Source organism: Carassius gibelio, chromosome A2 (assembly GCF_023724105.1).
Source record: "Carassius gibelio isolate Cgi1373 ecotype wild population from Czech Republic chromosome A2, carGib1.2-hapl.c, whole genome shotgun sequence".
Taxonomy (NCBI): domain Eukaryota; kingdom Metazoa; phylum Chordata; class Actinopteri; order Cypriniformes; family Cyprinidae; genus Carassius; species Carassius gibelio.
This window is the reverse complement of record NC_068372.1, coordinates 19,700,159-19,713,675: the sequence shown is the minus strand read 5'-3', so window position 1 is coordinate 19,713,675 and position 13,517 is coordinate 19,700,159. Positions and strand designations below refer to the sequence as shown.

At 33.0% G+C, this 13,517-nt stretch overlaps 1 protein-coding gene across 2 annotated transcripts; it reads left to right on the top strand.

The window, feature by feature from the left end:
- Nucleotides 1-1,410: 1,410 nt before the first annotated feature.
- On the top strand, nt 1,411-9,889 carry LOC128030252 (RNA-binding Raly-like protein). 2 transcript variants are annotated; one of them, XM_052617730.1, is made up of 8 exons: nt 1,411-1,676; nt 6,761-6,833; nt 6,968-6,985; nt 8,100-8,272; nt 8,496-8,609; nt 9,204-9,346; nt 9,463-9,500; nt 9,634-9,889. In XM_052617730.1, exons 1-7 carry the CDS (start codon nt 1,421-1,423, stop codon nt 9,493-9,495), a joined length of 810 nt encoding a protein of 269 aa, XP_052473690.1. In that variant the 5' UTR covers nt 1,411-1,420; the 3' UTR covers nt 9,496-9,500; nt 9,634-9,889. The 2 variants fall into 2 exon arrangements, with proteins under 2 accessions (XP_052473690.1, XP_052473681.1); XM_052617721.1 differs by having other exon boundaries at nt 6,938-6,985.
- Nucleotides 9,890-13,517: the final 3,628 nt, after the last annotated feature.

The window sequence follows — 13,517 nt, the reverse complement described above, 5'->3', positions numbered from 1 at the left end:
TTCTTTCTCTTTAATATTACTTTTTTATATGAGTTTGCCGTGTGTGATGGTCTTAAAGTTATGTTCTATTAATGCCAGAGGATTGAGGAACTTGGTCCCAGGACAAGCCTTTTTTCTTTTTTGCAACGAATACTTAATTTTCATTCAAGAGACTCATTTGTGCCCTAAGGGTTTTAATTTTTGGAAAAACCAGTGGGAAGTCGACATGTGGTTAGCTCATGGCTCCAGTCACTCAGGTGGAGCTGCAATTTTAGCACATACTTTCCATGGAAAATATGTGTGGAGCAAAAGGAACTCTAAAGATCATTGGATAATATTACTGATTGATGTGAATGATTGTAAATTCATTATTGTTAATATGTTTATGGGTACTGTTCAAAACATTCAAACACTTAGTTATTAGGTGAAATTGAAAGTTGTGTTAACTCGATCATGAAAAACAACCCTAATGCTAAATTATTGGAGGTGATTTTTATTTGGTCATGAATGGTTCCATGGATAGATTTCCTCCAAGAGCAAACAATGAGTCTAGTGATCTGTTATGTTTAAGTTACAGTCTTAATTTAAATTTAGAGGGTAAAAAACCCCCCTCAACTAAGCAGTTTACTCAACAATCCAGTATTGACTTTTGGTTGGATTCTGCAGATTCTGATCCTTTTATTATAGATACATCTATACTGCCAGCTGTTTTCACTGAAACAATAAAATCATTAGTTTTAAAATTGTATTATCAGGATGTAAAAATCATAGAATTATTGGAGAATACTGGAAACTCAAAACTCACTACCAAACTTTGAAGACTTGAAATAAATTAGAAAGACTTATCCATACGCATTGGATCTCTGCAATTAATAATGGTGTATTTGGTAAACAAGTGGAACATTTGCAATAGGGCCAGAGAGCCAATTCCATATAGCTACATAATGGGCTTTACTCAGGGGAGTTTATTTGTTCAGCAGTTAGTAAGGCTATGCCACACAGTTTTGTGCAGTTCTATAGCCTGGACGTGTCTGAGCCATTCTGAGCACATGCAGTGCAAGCAGCCAGTAGTTCTGTGCTCATTTATTTGTTATGAGTGATATTGGTAGTCATATGGGTACAATCTGGGAGTGGCCTATATCTTCCATAGTGAAACACAGAATTTTAGAAATCTCTCTATAATGATTTTGGCAGGGGTCGACCTGGCTGATATAGATGCCGCAGAGACTGGTTACAGGTCGACCTGTGTGTTAAAGATGGATGTTGTGTCATAAGAGCTTCTGGAGTTGGTCACACCAAAAGCATTTCAAAAGAATAATGATAATTATTAATATTATTTTAAAGTTCTCTTCTGTGTTTTCTGGAAAAATATCAATGTTAAGGTTTCAAACAGTTTCCTCTAATGGTGTTTTTACGTGTGTTTCAGGACATCCTGAGAAGGATGACTGGGAAAACTCAAACCAGCAATATAACAAACAAGACAGATCCTCGCTCGCTGAATTCCAGAGTGTTCATTGGTAACCTCAACACTGCTGTGGTCAAGAAAACTGACATTGAGCTCATTTTTGCCAAGTATGGCAAGATTATGGGCTGCTCTGTGCACAAGGGCTTTGCTTTCGTCCAGTATGCCTGCGAGAGGAACGCTCGATCGGCTGTGGCTGGTGAGAACAGCAGGGTGCTGGCCGGACAGACCTTAGGTAAGTGACATTTACTTCTCTTTTATTTTTGTAAATGATTGGACTCAAACAGGTGACAATGATTTCAATGAGGAGGAAAGTGAAAAAAGTAGAGCAGGAGAAAATGAGAAAAGGAAAGAAAGGTGTGAGATCTACAGACACAGAGACAGTTGATCTTAGGTCATAGCCGTTCCCATGACTACCTGGTAAATATTCATCATCCTTTATTAAAAATGAAACTCCTGCTGTCATTCTTGCAGCAGTGGGTCTTTTGTGCTGGACTGATTTTCCTTGTGTGACTGTTTTAACTGCTTTATTTAAGTATTTTTTATATGATTTGATCTTTCTTTGTGAAAAAATATTAGTTGCTTGATTTTATACAGAGCTGAGCATTTGTAACCAGCAAAGTGTTTTGTTTAATTTCTGAAAAAAAAAAAAAAAAAAAAAAAAAATGTTATATATATATATATATATATATATATATATATATATATATATATATATATATATATATATATATATATATATATATGATTGATTAAAAAATCTAATTGATTTGTATGATTCAGTGCACTTTACAGCATATTAACAAACAAAAATGAAATTTTTAAACTGGAAAATCAAGCAGCCCTTACCTGCTGAATTAGCAAGGCTATGCTGCTACTAAATATGTTCTACATGGAGAGTAGAGAAATCATTAATTATCTATTTTTCCAGGGTGTAGAAAGTGAGTAGAGTTGTTCGACTCATATTTACAGTGTTTTATTGCCACCTTGTGTTGGTCAGAGGAAGTACAGGTGAACTGGCATGAACCGAAATAGTGCAGTGGAGGAGAAAGTCTGTTTTAAATAAATGCATTTTATTATGGAATCTCATTAATTACATTTTGGAATACTATATGTTTGATGGCTAAATGAGATACAGAGTGCAATTTTTTTTTGTATATGTAAATATAATTTTACTGAATGCAAATTGGCCAATGTCAACCACTAGATGGCAATATAAAGATACCGTAGACATCCATGGCACTGCGGTTGCATAGACTACTCATAACACATGCTTATTTTGAAGGATTTATTCATAACTCTTGACCTTATTCAGTTAATGCAGATTGCTTTTACTCTAAAGTATAGCAGAATCTAAAAGCACTCCAGAGGAATTCTAAAATCTCATAAAAACGCCCTATGATATTTGTCTGAATATCTGAAGAACACCTATGAATAATCCATATTATATCAAACGCAATATTTATGTAAGCATCAAATAGAGTATAAGTCAGAAATATGACGTGAAGTTTATCTAACAATTTCTCCAGATTTTAGTCTTCCAATCATTCTTTTCTTCAGCTTGTCTTAAAAACCTTTAAGACTCAGTTTCACAGCATGTGTGTTTGTGTGTTTTAGTGTCACTATAATTAGTTTTTCAGTATCTGAAATCTTCTGACAGATATGAAGGCATCACAATGTATTCAATTTCAGAGCCTGTCTTTAATTCAAAGGAAAAGGCATATTTCTGCATGAATAGCCTCTGGGCTTATAATGTCAATAACTACCAAGATGTTTCAAATGAATGACAGCAGCTGTGGGGTGCTGTTCTTTTGATGCACAATATGATCCAAGATCAGAGACAGTCTGAGACAAGAGTATAAACTGCTTCTAATAATGCTGCTCAAATTTGTGTTGCATATTTGTCAGCACCCCCGTTATGTGTCAGTGGTACGGTCTGGAATGGTGCATGCCTGCATGCTGAACTCTATTCAGTCAGTCTCTCACAGTGTCACTACAGTGAAGTGAACTCAAGGGAAAGCAATAATTTATTCCTCAAAATATTGTATGTACAACCTTATGGACATGCACAGAAGAACAATGCATAAAGGGAAGCGGAATCAGAAATGTAAGTATTTTACAGAGAGATAAGTACCTTATTTCTGATAAGTGCTTTTTATACTTGATTTGTAACAGAATCAGTCAAACCTTAGTAACTATAATAATGCTTTTGCAGTTTTGTAAATTAAAATTAAAATTTTTAGGAAATGTTAGTAATAACAATATTATAGTTTTTTATCGTTTGATATTGGTTTAATTATTAATAAATGCATTTAATAAATGCAATTAAAATGTACATATGAAACATCTGTTTGTAATTATTAAGAACAGGAGAACTCCTGTGGAAGGCATCTTTTAAATGACAAGTAACCAAAGTAAAAAGTAAGAAAACATGCATTAGGAATTATTTCTACTTGATCTCAAATGACTTTTAAGTAAAGAAATTAACTTTAAAGTGATGTGTGTATACATAAAAAAAAAAAAAAAAAAAAAAAATATATATATATATATATATATATATATATATATATATATATATATATATATATATATATATATATATATATATATATATACATATATATGCTGCCTGCAACCTAATTTAGTTGTACTTAAAAAATATTAAATATTATATTATTTAATATAATAATTGTCAATAATAAATAGTATCACAAAACAATATTATTTACAATTAAAATGTTTAGACCTGAATAAAAAGTCTATTTGACTATAGAATTTTCTCCTTTAACTTTTTCATACTCTTTGACCGACTCCAGAAGATTTGAAATGCAGTCTTGACCAGACCAAGTCGTCAAAAAGGAAATGATTAATTAGACGTTTAAAGAAACATAATTTTCTTAACCCCAAAAGTTGTTATATTTGGATGCAAGTTTCTGTTCATCTGTTCATGACGAGCATCCATGTTTTGTGTGTGTCTAATCAAAGACGGCACATCAAAGTTTGTAGCTATGCACATACACAAGACTCCAGGGATAATGAGCGGCACTGAAAATGGATATGATGTCCTCAAGTGTACAAACCATTCCAGATAATTGCGCACATCAGTCACCAAATTACATCACACCACAGAGGAATGACTAAAGGAAGTGAAAGAGATGTTTGATAAGTAGGTCATGAATGGAAAACACTCATTAGTGAAAAAGATGCCAGAGGTGTCGGAATAATATTCATAGGCTACTAGCTAAAACAGAACTATATGAATTGTGTTTTTATGTCTGCAAAGTGATTTTCTTTGAAAAGAAATAATGTCCTTGAAGTCCTTGTAGATATCTTGATTCACTTGGTTTACTGAGGTTTATCAGAACAGATATTTCTTTTAGAGTTTGCCATCCAGGCACAAGTTAAGGCATTAGTTATGTCTCATCAAATGAATCACTCAGAAAAACTATTTTGAGCTGACAGGCAGACACATTGACATTAAGCAGAGGTCATCACTGAGAGAAATTCCAATCTTCTTTCTACGCTAAGCCTGACAGACCTTTGAGAGAACAGCATACTGAGTAGAGGAGGCCTATTGGTAAACTCAGATTAAAGTATTGATATGGCTCCAAGTCTAAAATGTGGTGGTATTTTAAATGATTGGCACATATCGAGCGTGTCATGGCACCATCCACTGATTATTGGAGCAGTTGGATGTTTCAGACAGTTTTGAATTGTTTTGTCTCCCAAAAAACCATTATTAAGATCTTACAAAATCATTATCGAGAACTTAAATCACTTGCTTCCCCAATAATGTTGCTTAAAGAAACTCAATGAGGTCGTTCATGTACCTCAAACTGATAAGAATTGTGCTTGTGTCAAGGGTTTGATTTGCCAAGAGAATGCATGAACTAAAAAAATGCATGGCTTGAATGCAAGATTAACTATTTATTGTGTCACTATTTATGATCGAAAAGTTCTTTGTGATCAAACTAATGATGACTTCCTTTTGAACATCAAACGCAAAAATTCTTGACCCCATTCAGTTCATAAATTTTGATGGAGATTACTTCACCAAAAGGAATACACGAACCTAGAAATACTCGAGCAGAATATTTAAATCTCATCTTATCAACAGACTAAACCTTCTGATATTTTCTTGAATCTCAGAAAATAAATGTATTGTGACAAACGTAATAACTTTTTAAACTTTACATTTTTTAAAAAGCATAATAAAAAAATATATAATATAATATAATATAATATAATATAATATAATATAATATAATATAATATAATTAGTTAATAAGAAGTTATAAATATTCAAAGTGATAAAATTGTGTGTTTTGAATACAACATATGCTTCCAAATCAGTATTGGTCAGAAATAAGATCTTAAATGGATATTTCACTCAACATTCACAAACTCTTATGTCATTCCAAATCTTTTTTTTTTTTTTTTTTGGTTCAAATGTTTTTGATGGAGTAAATGATGACGGAATTTTCATTTTTCTCTAACATTTTAAATACCAACAAACTCATGAAGACATCCTTTGAATCTCAAAACGTAATTACATTAATTTGAAGAGAACTTCTTTTTATAAATGCTTTTGTGTTAACGTCAAACTAATTATGATGTTCCCATGGAAAACGTCCGCTTTCATCGCAGAAGGTTCGCCGTAATTAGACACTGCTAATTAAAGAGGATGAAGCTAACCTGATCTTCCCAATCAGCTGTTTTTCCTCCTGTTCTTCAGTTGCTATTTTTGAATGTATTTTCCAATATATTCATTAAAATGTTTTGAAACTTCAGTCTCATGAATAAATTCTGAACAAAGGACGGCTATCTCCATTTGAAAGCTCTGTATGCTTCCATAATGAATTTGGTTCAGTCAGGCAAAGACTAATCTAAACTTTGAAAGTGCACTACTTTTCTTCACAGATTTACTGCTTTGTTTTGTGCGTCATCAGACTGAAGGCTAAAATTGCTTGCAAATGTCTCAAAGCTCTGAATTGTGATTTAGTCAGACACTCAGACAGCCCGTCCTTCTGGATAACGTGCCGGATGACCTTGAGAGGCACTCAGGAGTGATTGTGCATCTGTGTGTGTGTGTGTGTGATGAGTGAGGCTGTTGCTCTGATAGCATCTCTCTTTCTGATGAGACAAATGAGAGCCATCAGTCATTTATTCTGTGGCATAATGCCTATGTACTTTCTCAGGGCTCAGAGGCTTTTCTAAGTCCTTTATCCAGCCATTGTTAGTCATTCACTTGAAGAAGGGTATAATTAAAATGGAAAGCGTATACTGTATTTTGTACAATGCTCTTTGCTTTTCCCACAGACATTAACATGGCTGGAGAACCACGTCCTTACAGGCCAAAAGTGGGATCCAAGCGACCTTTCTCCTTATACAGGTAAGCTACCTAAATTAAAAAAATAAATAAAATACAAAATACTGTATTCAGTAGATATGGAAATATTTAAATAACATTTTTCTCATCTGTTTTATTTATTTAAGTGGCTATGAATTTCATTATGATTTCTACAGGGATGATTTCTATACCAGGTATGTCTATGCATTCACTAATGCAAATGCAATAATTCAAAGCTAATCATTTCATGCAGATTGATACATTGGTATTTTAGTAGTTGAACTTTTAAGATATTTTCTTACAAGGAGCTTTGTAATATGTTTTTGTTAATTACATTTTTAGGTAAGATCCACCTTGTCTTGTATGACCTTTTATATGGTATGAAAAACTGATGCAAGGTGGAGAAAAAAAGCTAAAAAGTAGAGGAAGAACTTTCCCTAATAACCATAATTAATGTCATTTTATTGGTTTGACTTGGATTCTTTGCTCTGGCTAATGATGAGCAGTCGTCTCCTGAGAGACATTAGCTGAATGTCAGAAAGCTAACTGAGCAGTGCAGACACGCCGGGCATCTTTCCTCTGACATTTTCTTGTGTTTGCTTTCACTCCTCATTTGGCAGAGCTGAGATTTATACATCTTCACGGAAAATATGTGTGTGCTAAATTCCTTCAGTGCAGTTATTTAAAAATGTGCAAGTAAGAGCTAATTATGCTCATAAAGTGTTGTTTCTGGGGAGTAGGACTAAAAAGTGATCTTGCTCTTTTGCATGTAGACTAAGATATTCCCTCATCTCTTTATATACAGTAATCTGTCATAAAGTGTAAATGATTATATTAAAAAAAGTTGTAATTTAATAATAATTAACACTTTACAAAAACAAAATCAACAAGGACTTCTTAATGTCTATTCATTATACACTACTGTACTTTTTAGTATACCATTTACTATAAAAATACAGTAAAAACAGTACTATTTAGAATTATTTTTACAATTTAAAATAGCTGCATTGTAATACATTCTCAAATGTAATTTATTCCTGTGATGGCAAAGCAGATTTTCCAGCCGCTATTATTTCAGACCTTCACAAATAATTGTAATATGATGATTTGGTTCTCAAGAAACATTTCATATTATTATCAGTACTGAAAACAGTTGTGCTGCTTAATATGTTTGATAATATAAAACCACAAAGCACTTTTTAGTGATTAAAATATACCTACATAATTACATAAATGACATAAATAAAGAAATAAATAATACAAATATTTCAAATATTTTGACAAATATTTTTATATATTTCTCTTTAGGATTTTTGACATTCATGGGAGATTAGCACCGTCCCCTCGGGCTGTGATACCTATCAAGCATTCCCGTTTGGTTGCGCTCTCAACACGCAGGACAAAAAACTCTTTCCAGCCAAAGATTTCCACCTGCTCTTCTTATCTAAAAACGATGTCGTCAGGTTCCTTATGCTCTATGGGTTTGTCCATAATTACAAGTCAATTTTGCCATATCCTTTCAATTTAAAAAACCATTTTTAGCACTCTGTAATCAGATACCTTTAATAACTGAGACATAACATGTACATAATCTACTGCCAACCATAACCATAAAAAAAAAAAATAATAAAATACGGTGATGAACTGATGAAATCTCAGTGATGCATATTCACCTTCATCATTGTTTGTTTGTTTTTATCAAAGTGAAATCCGATCAGCTCCTGACAATCAAGCAAGAACTGTCCCAGATAAAGATTAAGATCGACTCCTTGCTGGGAAGGCTAGAGAAGATTGAACAGAAGCAGTTAGCAGAAGCAGGTAAGAGGATGAAATGAACATTGCTGTCAGCGTAGAGGCCATGTTGGCAGGAGGTAGATTAAAAACACTTGTCTTCATCACTTTCAATGTCAGGGCAGGAAATCGAAAACAGCACCACTTGTGTCTTCACACGCACAGAAAGAAATTTGACTAGGAGAGGAAACATCCACATACCTGTGTTAGTTTTACTTGAAAGTTTGAAACACTATAAAAAACATAAGCTGTTGTTCCATCTTTAAAAGTAAAATTTATAAAACCAATCCCCTGAAGTATTAAATGTGTTTTGTACCTTTATAATAAATTGACAACCACCAAAAAAAAAAAAAAAAAACAAGAATAAAAAAGGCACTAAATCTAAATGGCTCACTAGATTTATTAGTGTTTTCTTTTTTTATTATAAAGTTTAAAGGAATTTACCATTAACTAATTAACAGATTTTTACCATACCATTTTTTACAGTCTATTACATTTAGGCTATGTTTTCTTTCTTTCTTTCTTTATTTATTTGTTTTTTTTTATTCACTATAGCTGCTGGCCGCACTTTAATCTCATTATCTAGTTCATCTTTCTGTCCTTGATCGCAATATTGTGTAGAAGCCAACAGGAAGCACGAGAAGGCCTATCAATCTCTCTATAGAGAGACAGAAGAGGATGTGGATCAGGAACATCAGGATGCGGGGTCTTGGGAAGTGACTGATGATGGTGATGATGGAAATGACAGGGCTAATGGTGAACTGGTGAGCTGTCATTGAACTCAGCTGAATGTGATATGTCATTTGTTTTTATTTGATATATCAGCAAGACCCACTTGTATTAGATATAATTGTGTGTGTGTGTTTGTGTTAAATCCCAGATAGAAAACCACATATCTGATGTAGACAACTGAGCAAGGTTGGTACCACAATATCTTGTCACATACTTCTCTCTTTTTATTTGTCATCATTATCAGAAAATATATTGGCTCTGTCTTTCAAGACTTTTGTGAGATGTAACATATATATATTTACTTTTTTTCTTTCTGTAGGACTGGGACCAGCACTCCTATCAAGTTTACTGTTTTTGGAAGATATCCAGTCAGAATTCCCTTTCATGTCGATTTATTTATTTGTTTGTATGTATTTTTTTTTTTATTCATTCAACTGGTCATACTTTTACATACGTAAGTATGTATAGTCAGACAAAAAAAGATGAAACTATAACTTAATATGTAAAATAATTAATGTATTTTATTTAGAAAATGTGATAAACGCTGTGTCATGGTCATAAAGGTTTACAAATAATTGGAGAATTTGAATTTTTGGACATTATAATTATCTACATATTTAAATAAAGTGTATTAAATGCACATTTATGTATAAGTAAACTATCATAAAATGATCTGTCTCACCCATTATTAGGATTATAAGCTACTTTTACATCTCTATCTCTTTTAAACTTTTATTGTAGTTTATAACTCATCTAAAAAATGTGGTAAAATAATTTTTATCTGTTAAATATTGTGTGGTGCATTTGTGAAATAAAATCTGGCAGACATCAATTGTTAGCAGGGTTTAGATTTTTGGGTATTTAACGCTGACTTTATTTGTGCATTCATGTAAGCCAGTTGAAAACACAAAACACTCACTAGGCAGCTCACCTAGTTTCTGTTGGTTAATGTCCCAGTTCAGTTCAGCTGAGCTCATGAAGCTGAAACAAAAGCTCTAAAGTTACTAGGACCCTGCCGGAAGTAGGAATCATTTAGCGGGACTTTTAATTTGAATTTCAGCAGCGGTAAAAATGTAACGGACATCTTTTTAATCCTTACAAGCAGTTAAAGTTTAACACAAGTCAGGTAGGCAATTATAACACACATCATTTTATATATATTATTTTTAGCTAATGGAAGATGAAGTTATCGTTAAAACTGGCCTGTTTTTAACACATTTTGGGATTCAAGTTGCTAAATGTTACGTGATCAGACTGGGCTAAGTTTACATCACTTGTTTTGTTGTCAAGTGCTGAAACTTGTCTAAAACGTTGCCTTAATTCCCATCATCTGACTTTAAATACCCGATTTAACAGTTATTTCTATGAAGCATAATTGTAGCAGCAGTGTAAATAAACGTCAAGGTGTGTGAGAATGTAACAGGTTATGTTGTGGCTAATGTAACGTTATCCAATCATCGACTGTTGTTGGGACCCATTCGGTCATGTAACGTTAAAGATATTTCAAGGTAAGTTTAACTCAATAGTCCAGATTCACAGCAGAAGTGCCCGTTAACTGGCTTGACTGTATTTTAAGTAAAGGGTGTGATTGTGACTTCACTGAATATATTTATTTTTTAGTCTACTAGAGGTCCCACTGAATCCCAGTATTTCATCCCTGAATCTTCACTTTAACCGTCTCACTAAGATTGAGGTGTTGACGACAGCATGGCACATAAAACATCTGGACGTGTCATCACATCTGTCAAATAGAGGGACTTGCTTCCCTGTTCTCACCTGTAACTTAATCACCAAAGTATAAGGTAAAGCCCACACTTTTTCAGGCAGAAAATGTGTAAAATGTTTGCAATGCTCTGTAGTATAATTTATTATACTGTTATTTTATTATACTGTTATCCTGTCATTACTTGTAATTGGGTGTCTTTGGGTTGTAATCTGTCAGTACATGGATTGGATTTTTTTTTGGGGACTTGAATTTGTCCTATAATCAAATAAATGACCTAACTGGTAGGTTAGATTGCATTCTTATCAAATGTGTTAATTCTTGAGTAGTTTGTTTTAGCTTTCTGAATAGTTTGACATTTAAGATAAGAAAAAGGCCTGGGGGTCTGGTTGGAATTTTTATGTATTTATTTTTTAAGAAGCCTCTTATGTTTACCAAAGCTGCAATTTTTGAAATAGGAAAATCTGAAATAGTCTAAAAAAGGGCTAAAACTAATATATAAGATATAAATAGTCGTCAGCTTTTTTCACTAATATGTTCTTCCTTTGTAGGCTACAGAGAGATGGTTCTTGGTACCCTTCATGGAGTAGATTGCCTAGGAAATGCATCTACTATGGCAGAGGACAGTCCTATGGATGTTGACTTTAGGCAAAGGCTTTGTAGTAGTCTAGCAATCAAGGCAGTTTATAAATTGCCCTCCCATTTAAAATTGCTTGCACACATGAATGATTACACTGTCCCTAAGTTCAGTTCATTTAACTTAATCAGAACTTAAGCTGCAATAACATGGAACAGACAGAGCATTAAGAAGTTACAGCAATAATGACTTAATACATACACTAATGCACCAATATGGTACTAAATGTATATATATAAATATTCTATAATATATGTGAGATTGGAATGATCAAGATTTTTTTTATGTTCTTCTTGATTGCTCACAAAGTCTGCATTTAATTGATAAAAAATACAGTAAAAACAGTATTATTGTAAAATACTAATACAATTTTAAAAAACTGTTTTTGTTTTAACATTCTTTAAAATATAATTTATTTCTGTGATGCAAAAGCTGAATTTTCAGCATCTATTACTCAAGTATTTATTGTCCATGATCCTTCAGAAATCATTTTAATATGCTGATTTGGTGCTCAAGAAGCATCTCTTGTTATTATCAGTTATTCATCAAAAGTGACAGTGAAGAGATTAACAATGTTTCAAAAGATTTCTGTCTCAAATAAATGCTCTTCCTTTAAACTTTTTATTCTTCAAAGAATCCTAAAAATGTATCATGGTTATATATTATTCAGCAAAAACTGTTTTCAATTTTTTATAATAATAAGAACCATTTTTCATAACTGCACCAATAATTCATAATAACTGAGCACTAAATCAGCCTATTAGATTGATTTATGATGGATCATATGACCCAGAAGTCTGAAGCAATGGCTGCAGAAAATTCAACTTAGCCATTCCAAGAATAAATAGCATTTTAAAATACAGTGGGCATAGAAAAGAATCACCCCCTTTTAAAACAATCACATTTTGTTGCTTTGCAGCCTGAAATGAACATGGTCACAGTTTTTTTTGTATTCAGCTGTATTTACTTATTTACTTTTCTTACCCTGAAAAAAAAATCGGAAAAAAATTAAAACCTCTCACACTTTACTAGTCTAAATGGCTTTTGCTTTGATTGCAGACAGAAGCAGAGGTCCACAAAGCTGGTTGTTGGCCCCTGTAGGACATCAGTCCAGAGCTCTGGGTCTGTTGAAACTTTAGAGTCAGTAAAAAAGGACCCTAAAATCCCCCCCAAAAAGTCCAGCTCAATCTAAAAAGGAAACCTACAGGGTATGTATATTGCAATCCACAAGTCAAAATTTTCTTTTTATTAAGCTAAATGTAAATTTGTTAAGAGTAAAGGGCCTTTGTGTTTACATTCAGGCAATTGTAGAAGAACGAGACCAGGACCAGGCGCTGGAAGACAGAAGGCTGCAAAGAGACTTTTTTTAACAGATCAAGAACCTGCAGACCTGAGCCATAGAGGAAAAGAACTTGCAAAGTTTGGCCTTACACACCACAGACAGGTGAGGGCATACAGAGTCTGTTATATAGTCGTATATAACGTAAAGTATGTAACATAGTAATATATAATATAGTTTCCTTTTGTCACTTTGATCTGTTTTACTTTTGAATTGAAATCAGTGTGAATGAATGCAAATTGAGTAGCCTCATTAAGAGTTCTACTACTAAGAGTCAAAGTAATATATATATTTAAATTTTACCAACGAACACAATTAGCTGCAAAATCTATTATCTCACCCATTCAAACATTCTCTTCCATCAAGGACACCTTAACAATCTTCAGCCATCCAAGTGTTTGGAGAGAATGTTTGGCTTGATGTATTACACCTAATTGGTGTCAGCTTCAGCTGAAATACTGGATCTGAATACACTTGAGTATAATTAAATTTTATTAGAAGTTT

What these genes read in the sequence shown, in the direction of transcription:
- LOC128030252 (XM_052617721.1), top strand. Translation starts at nt 1,421, where the DNA reads ATGACTGGGAAAACTCAAACCAGCAATATAACAAACAAGACAGATCCT. An exon ending in CGACCTTTCTCCTTATACAG is followed by an intron (nt 6,834 to 6,937) that starts GTAAGCTACCTA and finishes TATTTATTTAAG; the next exon opens with TGGCTATGAATTTCATTATG. An exon ending in ACAGGGCTAATGGTGAACTG is followed by an intron (nt 9,347 to 9,462) that starts GTGAGCTGTCAT and finishes GTTAAATCCCAG; the next exon opens with ATAGAAAACCACATATCTGA.